The 18797-nt window shown below is 37.1% G+C and overlaps 2 protein-coding genes across 14 annotated transcripts in view; one reads left to right on the plus strand and one right to left on the minus strand.

The window, feature by feature from the left end:
- Positions 1-9171, minus strand: part of LOC127440620 (GRB10-interacting GYF protein 2-like) — a 47746-nt gene extending 38575 nt beyond the window's left edge. For 4 of the 12 annotated variants that reach the window (XM_051697316.1, XM_051697317.1, XM_051697313.1 and 1 more), the window contains exon 1: positions 8911-9171. The gene's annotated coding sequence lies outside the window, so the exon portion shown is untranslated. Of the gene's footprint in view, positions 1-6729; positions 6811-8910 lie in introns of those variants that run through there. The other 8 variants (XM_051697324.1, XM_051697325.1, XM_051697314.1 and 5 more) reach the window with 4 other exon arrangements.
- Positions 9172-9303: 132 nt separating this feature from the next.
- Positions 9304-16792, plus strand: LOC127440560 (G-protein coupled receptor 55-like). 2 transcript variants are annotated; one of them, XM_051697235.1, is made up of 4 exons: positions 9304-9374; positions 10226-10357; positions 15329-15522; positions 15850-16792. In XM_051697235.1, the coding sequence occupies exon 4, from the start codon at positions 15857-15859 to the stop codon at positions 16781-16783; it is 927 nt and encodes a 308-aa protein (XP_051553195.1). In that variant the 5' UTR covers positions 9304-9374; positions 10226-10357; positions 15329-15522; positions 15850-15856; the 3' UTR covers positions 16784-16792. The 2 variants fall into 2 exon arrangements, with proteins under 2 accessions (XP_051553195.1, XP_051553193.1); XM_051697233.1 differs by lacking the exon at positions 15329-15522.
- The last annotated feature ends 2005 nt before the right edge of the window (positions 16793-18797 follow it).

The raw sequence follows: 18797 nt of genomic DNA on the forward strand, positions 1-18797 counted from the left end.
CGTGAATGCACAAATATTTTTTGCCACGTTGGCCAGCAGCGGGTAACGCAACTCGCTGGCTTTCCACAAGAGATGTCACTCTTTTATGGGAATCATACATTAGTTAATTCCGATAATGGTCTTGGCGCCCAACGCGTCCTTAAGCTAAAACAACGCAAGATGCAACAAGCAGAATGCGGGTGTATTGAGACACGTTTTGAAGTTATTTTTTAACTGACAAGCTGTCAGCTGTCAAAAAGGCCCAACTAGACCATAATTACATTGAAAAACAGCACTGATGGAAACAAATACACATTCGTTACGAACAGACCCAACAAATAGGCCTAATGGAAAAGGCTATGACCAGGGAGAAAGAAAAAAAAATTATATCCACGTTTCCTTCTAATAAACACGACCTTTCCCAAAAGAACGAATCAATGGAGCAAGTAGACTATTTTTTCCGTTAAGAGTTTTCTTCCCCGTAATGAATATGCCTTTTCCGTTTTTAAAGCTCAATGAAAAGCGCTCTCCGTTTAAAACTGGGCTCATTTGATCGAATCACCAATAGTTGAACCGAGTATGTGGCTGGATGCATCTCCAACTCACGCTGAAGGTGTCTGTGTTTCATGTCAATCTCTACATTTGCAACACATTCGGGTACAGTTTGGGTGTGTGCGAGTCGCTAAAATACGGGGCAAACCGCATCCCACCTCGCACAGTTGTTGCCGTCAACTAAAAGTAACGTCTTCTGTGAGTGCATGTTCAAATTTTGATATGTCGATAAAGAACATCTGGCTTTCAATGCATTTATTTAGGTTTATTTATGAATCGCAAACTCGTTAGGCGACTTAATGTAGGCAATTCTATTCGTCTGGCTATTGATATAGGAACTGTTATAATTAAGTTTCTTTCATAATGTTTACCCATTTTATCTGTATAAAATTTCACACCGGTGTCATCCTATGTAGAGTATAACCGGTAACACTGTATACTGTGGCAAGCCTAATACCTTTAAAGAGCTCTGGCTCCGCTTATTCCACAACATGAGTGCTTCTGTATTTACTTATTTGGTATTTTTGTATAATTCCCTCATACTTTGCAATCTACATCACGTGAAGCTCTTTGGAAGTTTAGAGTGCATCTGGACTGTGAGCTGTGTAATTCTTCCTCTCCTCAGTCAGGCGCGAGCTGCAGTCCTGCTCTCAAACGACTATTCGACAACTAAAATTTTTGTCGACAATATTTTATTGTTGACGTTTTCGATAACATTGATTAATCATTTCAGCTCTACTGGCAGTAGAGCTGCACGATTCTGGATAAATTTAGAATCACAATTTTTTTACTTAGAATAATGATCACGATTCTGAAGAAAAATGCTTATTTCAGTGATTTACAAAACCTGGACATAAGGGTACTAAACAAAGTAACAATTTACTAGAGGTTCTGACAAAATGTTCTCTGCTTCAATCTATGCAAAAATGCAATAAAGCTGTAGATCATATATATATAAATTTAAAATGCTCTAAGTCCACAAGAGGGCACAACAAATACATTATAAACCAAACAGCACCTTATGATTATTGCAACAACAACAACAAAAAAAAATCCTGTTAAAAAACTGCATAAAAAAAAACTATTTAACCCGTTTCTCTCATGCTAAGTAAAAAGCAAAACGAGCAGAAAAAAGCTTCATTAACAGTTCTATGTTAACTTGGTATTGCACTTGTAAGCAAATATGCAATAAAACACTTATTTTACAAAAAATTGTTTTTAAATAAATATTAACAATTTAAATCAAAACAATGAGGCCTTCAGCGTTTCTCTTGTAAAACTTGCTTCAAGCTTGTAAAGGAATTATTCAAGAGCCAGTAATTAAATAGAGAACAGAGTAAACAGTGTTACGTTTTTTTAAAAACAGTAGCAATTAAACATTTAAAAAATTATAATATAAAACATTAAAAAAAGGAATTTAAAGCGAAATGAAACTATTTAAATACTTGACACTCTTATACTGTGTGATAGATCTACATTTCTTGCATAAATGGCAAGGAAAAACAACCAAAAATGTGATATTACTAGTTCTCATGAGAACATTTCCATTATTTGATAGTCCAACCATTTATAGGCCTACTTTACTTTAGCTAATAGTATATTTAAGCTTCACTATTCTGCTGTACAGTGTTAGTTGTTGGTAGATTTTCATTTTAAGGAAAATATAAAAATGGTCCATTCAGACTTTTACATTTTCAAAATTTTCTCTCTTACAAACTGCTCCCAGACGACTGACAGAGAAAAAAAGTGAGAAGTCACTTTAAAATTAAAAATATATATACTTTTTTTTTCATCAGGGAGACGCTTTTAAAATCATTTGGCTCAAGAATCGCAATTTGTAACAGAATCTATTTTTTCCCCAGCCCTAGTCTCTATGTTGCTAACCTGTTATGTTCATTTGGAGCATGCACACGTCCAGCTGATTAGATTGGAGGCGGCATCAACCCAAGTGCTATGAAAATTTTTCTCTTCCTTATTCAGCCTTTGGTGGATTAACAATGTATCTAACTGTAGCGTTTGCTTATATTTTTATGCAAAACGTTGAATTCCTCGATGTAACATTTTTTAAAATCCTGTCAAAACATATTAAAAAAAAAAAATAAAATAAAAAACACCTGCCCAACGGTATTGGCCAATGAAAAACCCATATTGAGATGACTAATTTATGTGTAAGATTCCATATCAGTATACAGTCAAGTGCTTGTAATGTACAAGAAAACTAGTAAATGCTTTAAACCGATTTAAAAAAAGAATACTTGCAAACACTTGTTTTTACCCCTCGCATGAGTTCACGTTGAGGAGATAAAGCACAACAATAGGAGATTGCGTAAGCTGATCTGCCCTGATTAGTAAAGACATATTGGTAAGCAAGCACCCAAGGTAATTAAATACATACCGAATAGGTGGATTTCAGGGCTTCCTAAATGTGTGCATTGGTCAAAAAATGCTGTGAGATAGGTTATTCATGTTCACCTTGTCATATGTGTGTTTATTATTTACTGGGAGCTTTTGACACTTGAAGCGCTCCGAAAATCACTTTCACTATTTTTATTAAACAAACACCAACAGAACATATAAACCTATCTTACAGAACATACGTCACCACAGGGCTTCAGACTAACATATGAGAGCGGTGGCACTGGTGCCACTAAGTTCTACAGATGATGGCACCAGCACCTGATTTGGTAGCAAACAGTGGAAAAAAAATACATATTTTTTTGTATTTAATTTAAAAACAAAAAATAATAATATTTAATGACAGAAACTAATAAAAATAGTGACATTATTAAATATTTTTTATTAGGGATGTGCACGAGTAGATTCGGCAATAATTATTCGAAAAGTAAAAATACTATTCGAATTTCGCAAAGTTTTGCTTTGCTGGCCATATATACAGTGAGATGCATGTTAAATCCTGAACATACAAACTAAAACTGGCAGTTATAACAGAATGCACTGGGTGGTGCTGTTGAGCATGGACACAAGTTGATCACACTTGATGAGCAAACCGCTCTGTCAGTATGTTTAGATGGACACCAAAAAAGCAGGTTATTGTGAGAATGTGGCTTACTGTGAGAAAGCTGGGTTCCTGTTTAAATGTACTGTATAAGCAGTGTACACTTTACTCCCGTATATGTGCAGCTTGTCAGAGAGCAGTGTCCCTGTTGCAACGTAATCCCCGCGACGCTTCAGTAAACAACAAACACGGCATCCGAGAAAGACTTTGCTAGCTGAGGTAAGGGACATTCCATCATTTAAACTGGTGTGTATAAATGAGTATAGTTTACTGAGCATGTGGATATGCTTGTTTTTCTCAACAAAAACATGATACAATATAAACAACTATTATATGTCAAGTGTTAAAGATCGTAAAAGATAGTAAATCCAAGGTACAATTTTGTAAGGGTGGTGATGTGTGGATTGCACAGCCTTATAATTTACGTTCTGGTCAGTGTTGTTTATAATGGTGTGACGTTAAACATGGTTTTAAACTCGTTAAATCACAAAGGCAAGAGACACTAAGAGTTTTCATAGGGTTTTTCCACAGCCAGATTCAAATGGTTTTCACGTCTGGCGCCATGTTTCTCACAGCGCTTTTTATAATGAATTTTCGCTGCATGGGTGAGACTGCTCTGCCCTGCTCTGTTCATTGAGCTGGCTGATAATTGATCCAGGTAGTGGCTAGTGCTGTTATGTTCCATTTTTCTCATACGAAACAGAAAACAGACACGTTGTGCATTAACAACGAGAGTTGGCGAACTCTGTAGTCGCACCGGTGTGACCTCTAAAAAAAACGTACATCTCACCGGGTGGGAAAAATTATTGCAAGATGCGACCATTTAGTCACAGTCTGGAGCCCTATTCTTCTATTACCTTTGCCAAAGAAGTTATCAGAGTAAAAGACTTCTCGCTAGAAGAGGTATCATGTCGGATCTCCAGCTTCTCCGTTGTGTATGTGTACACACTCGCAAACAGCCTATGATGGGCTGCTATACGATGACGTTACTGTGAATATGTGCGTGTATATGGTGGGATCCCTTTCGCTTCATACAGGTTTCACATTTGACTGCACGCAGTATAATCGTGCAACTGACTTGTGCTGGCAAGTGTACGTTACATCATGGATATGAATGAACCATGTGACGTCAATAGATAATAGAGGCACTCATAATTCAGCAGTGGCGCAGCACCACTCCTGAATGCATATAGGGGAAACACTGCACAAGGTGGATCTCTCTCTCCATAACAATATTTTGCGCTAGCCTAATTTGCAATCTGATTGACCAAATGCCTTCAAATTACCACCTTTATGTAGCATTTGTACATTTTGCTCAGTCTTGAAGTCTCTGAACTTTATATTTATGTCTAAATGTTACAACTACACAGTACAGACCATCAACCAGTTTTGATATACATATTCTAGAGGTGATCCCCATCCGTTCAGCACCTTAGTGTACACCCCTTACTGTGGCAAGAGCTATTTTAAGAACTCTCCCAAATAGGAAGGGCATTCTCGGACGTTTGTACTACTAGAGACTGCCCTTGCCCACTGTTGTCCATCTATTTGAATTCATCATTTCAACATTCAATTTCTCTGAATTTGAGTGGGTCAAAGGATGACTTGGGTGCATAAATACAGTGCAAGAAATAGTTGCAGCTACATCTAGGCAGTCCTGTCAAACAGAGCTGCTTTTAGCCTAAGGGTTTGCTAGAGAGAGAGAGAGAGAGAGAGAATAAAAGCTTGATTTTTATTATCTAGCTAGCTATTGGCCGAAGTGAAATGTATGTTAGTGTGGCCTGACAAACCGCATCATGCAACTGATCGCACATCTAAATGCAAAACAAACAGGAGTGACTTACTGCAGCAGGGATTACACCATCTGAGCAACGTGTCCCTGTAATGACTTAACGACCTAATCTTGATTACACACTCTTTCAACAACAAAACAACTTTAAAACACTAACCGCGCATACTCTATCTCAGAGAAACACACAGTATCTAGGCTACACTGTCACCGCCTTTGAATGCATTTTATCCGTTTATCTGTTGAAGCTCATCTGTATCAGTCACCTACAAAAGCATGCGATTATTCGGTTGCATTATTCGCTGTAAAGCTGTTACACAAACTTACATCAGGTCCCAAACAGACACACACGGTTCATGTATGTTTAACACCAATCAGAGAAAAAGACAACGGCTGAACACAAAACAGATGGTAAACTGCTTTTTTTGTAATAAATAAATAAACAAAATCAACAGTGCAAAGTGTGCTTTTGACATTTCACAGAACTGACAAACGACGATGGTCGGTTTCCAGATAACAGCACCTAAAAATCGCTAAAAAACAAACAAAAAAAAAACAACAACTGACATCCACTGCAGCATGGGGGGGGGGGGGGGTAGACTTTTTAAAACGCAGATAGGAAGGTCAAAAAAAAAAAACAGTGAGAAAACTAACATACAACAGACGTAACTTAGTAAACCAGGCAAGCTAACATTAGCATGAATGCTTAATCAGCATCAAGATTTAAATCATATTTGAACAAATCTCAAATGTAAACACAGTCAAGTGTCAACTAAATGTACCGTTTGAATGCTCACATCCCTGGCAGCCCATTCTTTCATAATTCCAGTATGCTCTTTAGCACACAAGGCAGATCACCACCAAAATCACCGACAAATGCAATTAACTACATTTAAATCTAACGTCAACTAGTCAATCAACAGCTTTGGGTATCATTTAACCTGCTCAAGATGTATTTAAAAGAGGTGTAATGTGATATGCTGAGGCTAACCATGGCCATGTAACTTTCTGACTTCCAACTCCTGACAAATTCATGTTTAATTCAACCCCACGCATCGCCACGAAGTGTACTAACTAGCAACAGTCTGAATAAATATATATAGTAGAGTAAAATCACAGCGTGTGGCCGTCGGAAGGAATGGTGTAAGTGAGTTGACACGCGTTTAAACCCGTGAGCCTGTGCTCACAACGCGTTTTCCTTCAACTGTCTGGCAACCCCTGAGTGCATACTCAGCGGCAGGACGACCTAATCGAGCCCGCTGCTTCGAGGCCTAAAACCATGCGGAGCGTCAGTGCGCTAACTTGGGGCGGGTTTATCCCATTGAGAGTTTGCGTAGCAATAGTTACGGTTTATTTTAGAACAAAACCATTTATGTCGGGCCCGCTGTCTTACCTCTGCTTTTACTGACAGCGCTGAGTTTGTGTGCGAGTGGCGTCTCTCGTCTCGTATCCACAAGATGGCTGAAGATGGGTCACATGACAACACACGTATGCTGAAAAGTACCCGGATGAGAGCGAGCGTGCTGACAGGCGCTTTAAGCGAGTACTTTATTATTATAAACAAATAGTTCATAAATAGATATTCATGAGGTCACAATTTTAAAACCTTTTTGTTCTTGTTTATTTATTATTTATTTATTTTTGTTTAGTTTACTTTTCAAAGGAATAGTTCACCCAAAAATGAAAATTCTCTCATCATTTACTCACCCTTGTGCCATCCCAGATGTGCATTCTTCTGCAGAACACAAACGAAGATTTTTTAAAGAAAATCTCAGCTCTGTAGCTGCATGTAATTCAAGTGAAGGAGTACCAAAACTTTGAAGCTCCAAAAAGCACATAAATGCAGCATAAAAGTCATCCATACGACTTGTGAAGTGATCCAATCGGTTTTGGGTGAGAACAGATCAAAATGTAACTTATTTTTCACTATAAATCTTGACATCAGCAGTCAGTTTTCATTTTTGGGTGAACTATTCTGTGAAGCAAATTCTTTTTTTTATTATTGCCTATTAACATTCAACCTTTCAGGAAGCTTTACTGGCATGTTTACACAGCTGAGCATTAAAAATGTTTACCAAGCAACCTATAATTGGGTATTTCCCTTTGAGTGGTATTGTTCTTAAAATAACTTACTAATCCTTATTGACTTAGAAGACTAAATCAAGCTCAACCCTAAAATACAAGCTTTAGCATTTTAGAGGTGAATAAAGGCATTATTGGGGACATCCCCAAAAGGATTTTAGTATTTTAAATATTTATATTTAGTATATATTTTAGTATATTAGTATTCTGAAAAGTATTCTTAGATTTTAGCACACTCCTGGGGACGTTTTCTGCCATTGTGTCCCCAAAAATATAGATAGCCCGCACTTAGGTTTTGTATTGTTTTGTAGTTGTCTTACACACTGTTTTTCTACTCTGTTATTGAGTTTTGTTGTAAATAAGTTAGCCAAAAAAAGAAGTCTGTAATTAATTTGATCAATGTAATAATTAGTTATTACAGAATAATAAATAAACCTAAGCATTTTATCTTTGAGATCATTTTTATAATTCAAACATATTAAGCTCATTCCATTTTAAGTTCTATATCATTTTATTAAATACAGTACATAAAAACAGCTTAGTATTTCAGTATAAGTAATTAATAAATAATTTATCACACATATACAGTGAAATTATTTTTCTTTTTTCACATATCCCAGCTAGGCTGGGTTCAGAGTGCAGGGTCAGCCATGATACAGCACCCCTGGAGCAGATAGGGTCAAGGGCCTTGCTCAAGGGCCCAACAGTGGCATCTTGGCAGTGCTGGGGCTTGAATCCCTGACCTTCTGATCAGTAACCCAGAGCCTTAACCGCTGAGCAACCACTGCCCCAAGTGGAAATAATTGAGCTAATTCTTTCTATTTTCTTTTCATAGATGACAACCGCTGCAGCATGTGTGGGAAAAAAGAGTTTGAGATAACTTTAAAAGACATCTCACTATCCTATACATATGAAACCAAGCACAAGAACAGACAGACCTCTTGCATCATGTAACAATGTAATTCTGAGAAATGGCAGTTAGCTCATACATAACACATTCAGTGTGTTATATGTGGGTTATGCATGTACTGCCCACAAAAATGTCAAAACAAAAAATCTCAATTTCCTCTGATTGTAATGTAATCCTCTTTGCCTCCTGTGCAAGTTATGAATAGTGTCATTAATAAGTATTCCTTAGTCACTATAGGTTCCCAACCTGTGGATCTTTCTCAGACAACCTACTGTACAAGCAGTTGATTAAATTTTCTCAAAGCACACTTTTTTACTTATTTATTTTAATTATTTTCTGTCCACATTAAATGTAGCATTTTATTTCTATTTTCTTATTTTGCTTTTTATTTGCTATTTTTTAATTTCCACATTTCTTTATATTTTATTCTATTTTTGTTGATTTTACTTTTTTGTATCTCCTTTTTCGCACACATATGTAGGTGAATCTTTACGTACATAGCCTATATACAGTATGCCTTCTGTAAAGCACTTTACAAAAACTTAAAAAACAAAAAAGTGCTATAAATAAAGGTTTACTTACCGATCCTCATAGTTTTCTGGAGAATTCATCATTTGCATGTTGCCTGATAATTGGTCGTAAAGTAGGCTATATCTATATCTATGCAGTACAGGTCAGCCACTTTTTAAAAATAACGTGAAAGCTGCTTCCCACTGATTTTGCCTGTCACTAAACAGCTTACTTGAACACCACATTATTTCTCAAAACATTACTAATTAAATTTGTATCTTTTCCTTTAGTCGGGAAGTTGAGTGTGTAATCAGTTTGAGATGAAAAAGATATGAGATTTTACATACTAAGAAAAAATTAGGAAGTAGCCTACTTACAGGCTAACAGTAAGATATGAGGAAATATACCAAAGCCATGTTTCTGTTAGCAAGGATGTGGTCACAGGCAAATTCTTTGAAAAAAGAAGTGCGACTGACACAGTCTGCATGACAGCATTTAAGAGAAAGTATGTCTCACATGTGAAAGCTATCAATCTGGTAAGCACAGACACCCCATATTTAATTCAACACAATTATTCTGTTGTGTTTTAGGTCATAACTTCCTTTGATGAAATCAGACTTTAGTCATTGTTGGGCTAGACACTGCACAGAAGCATGGCTTTGGTGAATTTTGTCTTCACGTTTCGGTGCTGAAACTTTTGAAAAATTTCCAGAGAGAATAGATTGAGGGAAAACTCTTTCTATTCCTATTACAGCTGTATATAATTAAATTGGTTCAGATGAATGCAAGTATGTTTCAGTAGTATGTACTGTAAATATCACAGCTATGCATTGTAGCGTACAGGTCAGACAAAACCAGTCATTGTATCCAGCTAACTTCATTCACGAGAATAATGTTAAACAATGCTGATTCTGTGCACCAGACATGGTTTCGTGAGAGATGCAGCCAACATGTCTGAAAAAGGGAAAGACCGTGGTTTATTGACATATGTCACAGACGAACATAAAGTGACGAAATGTCAAAGAGGTTTAGAGTTTTAAACATCCCAATGACTTAATACTCTTATGTGTGAGAGAATAGCTCAAACATGATATGGCTGTATTTCATACATAATGCAGGAAACCAAAGCCAGTTTTGCATGGTCCAGTCAGGTTCAATGGATCTTGTTCTTGTGGCTTATTAGTGTGAGAAAAAATTGTCAAAGGTGATGACAAATTCTGTTGTGATTTTTGACAGCAGAGGTACTACTAAAACTACATGAATTTGTTCGTTTGTATGTGTGAAGGATGATGTAGGTGTATTTTTATTTGTGTGAATGTGTGCATGTGTCCTGAAATTGGGGACATTTGGTAATTTAATTGTTGCACATTCATCGTTTCCTTTGCAGGGCCATTGCAGGGATGTTTAACGGGCATATGTTTTTTTTCTTAACCAATATTTACTCCATCTGTGTACATGCCACTGGAACACCCATCAATTTCACTGCAGGAGAAATGATACTTCAAAGTCATCAGCAAAAGTAAGAATATCTTCATTACACATTTGATCAACCACACAAATCTGTTAATCAGTACATATATATATATATATATATATATATATATAGATCTGTTCAATTAAAAAACATTTTAACATAAAAACAATATTTAAGTCTTTAACATTTAACATTTGCACACTGAATTTTCATCACAGAACAAAGAATCTTTGTGCAAAATTGCATCAGTGAATTGTAGATTTCTATAGCATTAGTCTGTAATTTTTTTAAGATAAATATTATTATCAGTTTATATAGTAGTTTATTTTTATGCAATAAAATAATGAATAATTTCAATGGAGAGAGTGGTTGATGAAAAAAACTAATTTGTAATGTGAGAATAACTTGAGCACTAAGGCAAATATTATAATCTCTAATTTCTTTAAAAAAAAATTCAACATGCATTTTAAAGACATCAATCAGATTGTAGCAAGTAATAGTATACACTGATCAGCCACAACATTAAAACCACCTGCCCAATATTGTGTAGGTCCCCCTCGTGCCGCCAAAACAGCGCCAACCCACATCTCAGAATAGCATTCTGAGATGATATTCTTCTCAGCACAATTGTACAGCTATCTGAGTTACCGTAGACTTTATCAGTTCCAACCAGTCTGGCCATTCTCTGTTGACCTCTCTCATCAACAAGGCATTTCCATCCGCAGAACTGCCGCTCACTGGATGGTTTTTGTTTTTGGCACCATTCGGAGTAAATTCTAGAGACTGTTGTGCGTGAAAATCCCAGGAGATCAGCAGTTACAGAAATACTCAAACCAGCCGGTCTGGCACCAACAATCATGCCATGGTCCAAATCACAGAGATAAAAAATGTTCCTCATTCTGATTGTTGATTTGTACATTAACTGAGTCTCCGTAAATGCATGATTTTATGCACGGCACTGCTGCCACATGATTGGCTGATTAGATAATCGCATGGATGTTTGTTGGTGCCAGACAGGCTGGTTTGAGTATTTGTGTAACTGCTGATCTCCTGGGATCATCCAGTGAGTGGCAGTTCTGTGGATGGAAATGCCTTGTTGATGAGAGAGGTCAACTGAGAATGGCCAGACTGGTTGGAACTGATAAAGTCTATGGTAACTCAGATAACATCTCTGTACAACTGTGGTGAGAAGAATATCATCTCAGAATGCTATTCTGAAATGCTGGTTAGCGCCGTTTTGGTGGGACGAGGGGGAACTTTACTATATTAGGCAGATGGTTTTAATGTTGTGGTTGATCAGTGTATTTATTAACCTTGCTAACACTCGAATAAAGTCAACTATAACATCTAGTGTCTTAACTTTGTCAACAGTTTTTTCATTTTGGCCTAATTTTATTGCAGCTAGTTCAATAAATAAATGTGCATCATCAGCTAGCTGACTTTATATGCATGGTCTTTTTAATCAGTGGAAACATGTTCAAAGTGAAAGAAGCCTGTAAAAACTTCCGATATGTCAAACGCTGCACAAAACATCATTGTCATGAGAAATGAGTTTTGAGTCATTTGTTACTTTCTAATAGTGTTGAGTTCGAGTCCACCTTAGTCGAGTCCGAGGCAAGTCTGAGTCTTTAAACAATCGATTCCAAGTTGAGTCTGAGTCCAAAAGGGGCCCAGTCGGACTCAAGAAAGAGTCATAACAGGCCGAGTCTACGTTGAGTCCCGAGTCTGAGTCCGAATGAATCTGTTCATGAATCTGAATTCAAATTGTAACCGTAAACTCAACATCAATATTTTAAGCTTATTTTAACTTTCACAACTAAGAAAAAACAATTGTCAATATAAATGCAACAAAAACACCTCTATATTCTATGATTAGTTTCTTGCTGAACAAACTTCAAAGTGGTTTCAGAATGAAAGCATATGCTTTAGGTGTATACAATTCTTATTGCGTTCTGTTGACATTTCAGTTATTTGTTGCTTTTTCCCCTGCACTCAAACATAGACTAAAGAATGAAAAACTGCGTTAGTCAAACCAGAGTTACTATTGTTTCGGATTTTAATTTAGTTTTTTATTTCTACTTCATTTTCAATTTGTCCTTTCAATTTAGTTTAGTTTTATCTAAAATGATCCCTATCTAAAGAAATAATATATACTGAGAATTATTATTATTTTTTTTTTTTTTGGTCTCTGCCGACTGGTTTGGGAAAATAATGAGTCAACACAGTAGTAATTAGCACTCACTGAGAAGTTACATCTCACGACTTGACTGCAAATGCTATATCTGAAAACACTGGAAAAGCCCACTGCAAATATTATGGCCATTTAACACGGACATGACTGTTAATTCGCGGAAAACTTGGGACAGATCTACACACTGCTTGTGCACTTAAAACCCTGATGTGTCCGTGTGTTATTGTTTTAAAAAAAAAATAAGAGGTATCATAAAAATGTCTTTAGTACTACCTTGAAGAAGCTATTTGACAACAGATATTCACATACTATATATTCCACAAGACAAAATGGTGTCTGAATTTAAACAAATGATCCTGTTCTAAAGTTTACATTCCCTTGGTTCTAAATGGAGAGAAAAGTATAATTCAGAAGTCTAATAAATTATTGTATGTGACTCATGCCTTGTTCTGGAGGAATACGATAAGGTTTGGTGAGAAATAAACCGAAATCTGATGTATATTACTAAGTGAAACTCTTCACCGACTATTGATCTCCTGTGCGCGTTTATGAGACAGACTGCAAGCGAGCTTTAGAGCTACTTGCACGAGAGCAAACCCTTTAATATGTTGTGTTGCTTTCTGTAATGACTGTTTGTGTAATAATTGTTCATGAGTCCCTGCCTTGTCCTGAGCTGTGAAGCTGCCCACTTTTTCTTAAGAAAAATACAGTACATTCTTTGGTTTCCCAGCATCTTCTGCACATTTGAGTTCTTCCCAACAGTGGCTAAATGATATAGACATCAAGTTTTGACACTTAGGACAATTGATGGACACATACATAACTATTACAAAAGGTGCACACATTCATTGATGCTCAAGAAGACAACACAAGAACCAAGGGGATGCAAACTTTTGAACAGGTTGATTTGTGTAAATTACAGTACATGTAGCTTTTGAAGGGCAGTACTACATAAAATATATAATCTTTTATCTCTTATATTTGCATACATTCTGAAAGGGGTGTGAAAACATATAGGCCTGAAACAAAAGGGGTATGCTAACCTTCTGCAATATATAGTTTGTGAAAATGTATATTTTATTTTATATTTTGTTTTTCACTATTTAACCACATTTTAGCTTTTTTTATTATTATTTACAAATTCCACGTAGCCTATTCTATCCATATAATTTCATATTGCATGTGTAATTATGAGTAGACTTGTCATGGCAGGTACACATTTTAACACAAAATTCACAACATTGGAACCTAAAATTCAAAATACAATCCCCACATCTCAACATTTAAGGGAATGTTCTGGGTTCAATACAAGTTAAGCTCAATCGACAGCATTTGTGGCATAATATTGATTATCACATAAATTAATTTCAACTTGTCTCTGCTTTTCTCTGTGTAATAAACTGGGACGTCTGGTCACCCAATCTATAATTAAATTATAAACAAAATATTTCGCTGCCCAAAATAACTTCATATTTCATTATGCATTTTATTGTGGACAAAACTGTAAAAGAACATATTTTAATCAGCTTGTCAATGCTTTTAAAATAGAAAACAATAAATAAGTGCTGTTTATGTGTTTTTCAGAGTAGCATACTCCCCACCGACTATTTAAAAAGTTACAGTTAATTCATCAACGACCAGTTTAAGTTGACAACATTGAGTGGACCACAAGAGACTACAGATGCCTACATGTGTGATACATTATGCCTAAAGACTTAATAGACCAATATTAATATTTTTCTGAATTTTTATTTTTATATGTTGTTTTAGTAAACTGTGAGAGACGAGAGATGTAGGTGACTTGACTCAATGAAGTTCTTGATTTTAAGTTTTTAACCACGATGAAACCACGATGCGAGTACAGTCTTGCCTGCACAAACGCGCGTGCGATTTTACCAGCTGTCAGGTCGCGGTGCTGTGCAAAACTGCCTTTTAGTTTCTAGTACATTGGCTGCATACCTGTCTTTATGTGTTCATTGTGCCAGCCACCTCAGTAATCGATGTTATGCAGCAGTCTCCGTAGTAACATTCAAGCGTATTGGTTGACTGAGTGTGCTCCTCTGCAGGTGTGTTTGCTCAACACGGTGAAACAAACTCTGGCTATGTCTACGACATCAGGGGTTGCTACAACTGCTTGCAGACAGAGTGTCCATTGAAATCTGTTTCGTTATTTTTATTTATTTATTTTGTTCATTGCATCACAAATGCCATAACTCGGCTGCCCTCTGCAAAAAATCACGAGTCCCAAAGGTTCGAGTCCGAGTCAAGTCCGAGTTAAAATGCATCCGAGCCCATGACAAGTGCAAGTCCATGAAAATTGGACTTGTGACTCAGAGTCTGAACTCGAGTACCCCAACTCTACTTTCCAAATGTAGCTGCCTTCTGGTGTCTGATCTAAAATCAGACAGATGCTTTTAAGAAAGGTGTTTCACTTACAAAAAGTACGCTTCATAATATATACACTAAAATATTTTTTAGAATTGTAAAAATAAAAGCAGATTCGTTTTTTAGGTTTCTTTGTTCTGTGTTTTAATGCATGTAGGCAACAGTGTGTAGATATTTGTTGCAATGTACACAACATTGTTTCTGTCTGAACCACTAATCAAAAGATTTAAGATTTATGAGATTATAAATTTAACATTAAATATTTTGACAAACTAAATGTATACTATGCATGTAATTGATTGTAAGAATACTTTTAAACTATCTTATTTCATATATTTGAAAATGTGACATCGGTGAGTCAAAAACAAAATAATGACATTGATGAGTTTGCATACACTGATCAGCCACAACATTAAAACCACCTGCCTAATATTGTGTAGGTCCCTCGTGCCGCCAAAACAGCTCTGACCCGTCGAGGCATGGACATTGGCATTTCAGCAATGTGTGCTACAGTAGCTCTTCTGTGGGATCAGACCAGACAGGCTAGCCTTCGCTCCCCATGCGCATCAGTGAGTCTTGGGCGCCCCTGACCCTGTCGCCGGTTCACCGGTTGTCCTTCCTTGGACCACTTTTGGTAGGCATTAACCACTTCATAATAGTAACACCCCACAAGACCTGCCATTTTGGACATGCTCTGGCCAAAGTCGCTCAGATCCTTACGCTTGCCCATTTATCCTGCTTCCAACACATGAAATTCAAGAACTGAATGTTCACTTGCTGTCTAATATATCCCACCCCTTGACAGGTGCCATTGTAATGAGATAATAAATGTTATTTAATTCACCCGTCAGGGGTTTTAATGGTGTGGCTGATCAGTGTATGTGTGTTAACAAAAGATATATAAGTTTCAGTTGTGAAAGGTGGAAATTTCATGTGATATTTTTGTACCTATCTCTGCTAGTTTCACTATGAATATCAGCTGTTCAACTAAGGACGTGAACAATTTGATGAGGACATTGGACTTGGTGATCTATGTGCCAATCTTGGTGTTTGGCCTGCCACTAAACCTCATGGCATTGATGGTGTTCTGTCATCTGCTCAAAAAATGGACAGAGTCCTCCATTTACATGACCAACCTGGCTTTGATGGACCTGCTTTTGCTTTTGCCGCTACCCTTCAAAATTCATGCAGCATTCCACAAGTGGGCACCCAACAAAAAGCTTTTCTGCTCTTTCTTAGAGAGTCTTTATTTTGTGGGTATGTATGGTAGCATCTTTACAATTGCCTGCATTGCTTTAGACCGATTCATTGCCATAAAACACCCATTCCGGGCAAAGCTGGTGCGTTCCAGAAAAACAGCCCTGATTGTTTGTATTTTTATATGGGTGTTTGTTATGGGAGCAACCTCACCTGTCTACAGCTTTCGAGAGGATAAAGAGGATTATTTCAATTGTTTCCATGAATTCTCTGACGAAGGTTGGACTACTGCACTTATTGTGTGCTTGGAGTTCTTGGGCTTCCTGCTGCCTGCTTCTGTACTAGTTGTGTGTTCCACTCAGAGCATCCGTACTCTCAAGGCCTCAAAGAGCAGCAGTCCTAAGAGGCAGGCTGGGGTGAGAATCATCTATAGCAGTCTAGCAGCCTTTCTAATACCCTTCACCCCATGTCACCTAGCCATACTCCTGCAGTACCTGGTCCGTAATCGCTTTATTTCAGACTGCAAACAACAAGAGAACATTGCGCTGTTTATACAGTTATCCATGAACCTTGCAAACGTTACCACCTGCTTGGATGCACTTTGCTACTACTTCATCGCAAAGGAAGTCCGATCCACCAAGAACACAGTGAGAATGAGCATCAATAGAGCAAGGACCACCAGCACCTCAGACATCTGAGATGTAAAATTTTTAGAATATGTGTTGACCACTTCCAGCGGATCTTAACAGCCAAAGATATCTTATTTTGTACTCATTTTAAAACCCCAACAGGATGTTCAATGTATGTTTCATGGAAATCTATGTAGAAAATTTTGTGTGTAATGTCTGTGCCACTAGCAGCACCAAACGGAATTCAGATCTGTTTAGTCTGAGTGGACTGGCATTACAATATTGTCTCAACCAATGGCATGAGTTTGGGGGCGGGACTATCAGTTTGTCCAAACAATGGCGTGGTAAACTTTTGTGCTAATCTTAAAATATATTGTATCTATACTTATAATCAACAACTTTATATCAATAGCTTTATTTTTTACTATAGTTGTGTCATTCACAATTCTTAATGGGGTTGTAGTTCTTTCCTTCATGAAAGATGTTAATTACACAGTGTTGTACACTTGTCTTTTGGTCAGTCCTCGCATCTTATCACTTGGCTTGTTGAACGTGTTACCGCGGAGACATAGCGCATGTGGAGGCTTCACACTATTCTCCGTGGCATCCACGCACAACTCACCACACGCCCCACCAAGAGCGAGAACCACATTATAGTGACCACGAGGAGGTTACCCCATGTGACTCTACCCTCCCTAGAAACCGGGCCAATTTGGTTGCTAAGAAGACCTGGCTGGAGTCACTCAGCACGCCCTGTATTCTAACTCGTCACTCCAGGGGTGGTAGTCAACATCTTTACTTGCTGAGCTAACCAGGCCCACTCAAATAAAAGTTTTAATGTGGTCATTCACCTCAGAACCGGCCGGTTTGGTTCATGCTTAAAACTCTTATGAAGCATTTTATGAAATCCCTATGGAAAAAATACTTCCGGAACCAAGATGGCTGAAAAAGTGGGTGGGCACTGTTGCGCGCTATTGGAGTTTGTTTGAGCAGTCCGACATAACAACATTGGCTAACTCAATGGCGTGAGTTTAGGGTGGGACAATCAATTCTAAGAACAATTGAAGACTGTGGGAGTGTTTGAAACTTGTTTGAAAACAGTAATTATTTTTAAATTCTTTGTTGTGCTGTTTTTTAATGACATCCCTCACTTTTAATTTCCCCAGGATGTGCCAAAAATCTAAATACAGTGAGTGTACTGTGTCAGCTAATATGTCTAATTAACTGAAATCTGCCCTGATCTTCATAATTGCACTGTCCAAATGCCAATCGATTTTAATGTTCTACTTTTGGCTTTTTTTTTTCTTTTTTTTTTTTGAAGAGTTATTGTCAAGGTTATTTTAAAGCCGCTGTAAGCAATTTTGCTCTAGACTTAGCCACTGAATTAGTCTGCCCACTTCAACCAAGTGCTCTGTCTCAAAAGATATGTCAGCAAACCTGCACACGCAAAATGATTCATATTCCCATGACTCTTTTTTTTTTTTTTTTTTTTGCTGTTTACAGAGCCTTTGGCACAGTTGGGATTTACCAGTGATATCTGTTAAGTAGTAAGCCTACTGAAATTTTTTACATGGTACTCCAAAATAATTTAAAATAGCTTTTCTATTAGAAATGTAAATAATGCCTCTTCATTACACATTCACAATGGCTTTAACAACCCTTTTTTCTGACTTTATAATCAGCATCAATCAAAAAAAAAATTACATATTTATTGCTATCTTACAGTTCACACTGTCAAAATGAAACATGAGGTGATCTTGCTCACACGCGATGGTTGTCTGACAAACCAACATGAAATATCCAGAATGACTCACAAACTTTAACATGGTGATTGCATTATTTTCGACTTTCATAACTTCACAATTACCATGTATCTCTTGTTCTGTATCCTGGCACCTAAATATCATTATTAAAAGGTTTTGAGGAAACCTGTCTAGCAAAAATCACCTCTTTACGATTTACTTGTAAAATGCAAGGCAGGTTCCCTTGGGGGGTGGGGCACTGATTTTCTCAGATTGTGGGTGACTGTGTGTGGGTTCAGAGCCATGCGCAACAAGTTTCACTTAGTCAGATGGTAAGTGTC

Source organism: Myxocyprinus asiaticus, chromosome 5, assembly GCF_019703515.2.
Source record: "Myxocyprinus asiaticus isolate MX2 ecotype Aquarium Trade chromosome 5, UBuf_Myxa_2, whole genome shotgun sequence".
NCBI classification, from domain to species: Eukaryota; Metazoa; Chordata; class Actinopteri; order Cypriniformes; family Catostomidae; genus Myxocyprinus; species Myxocyprinus asiaticus.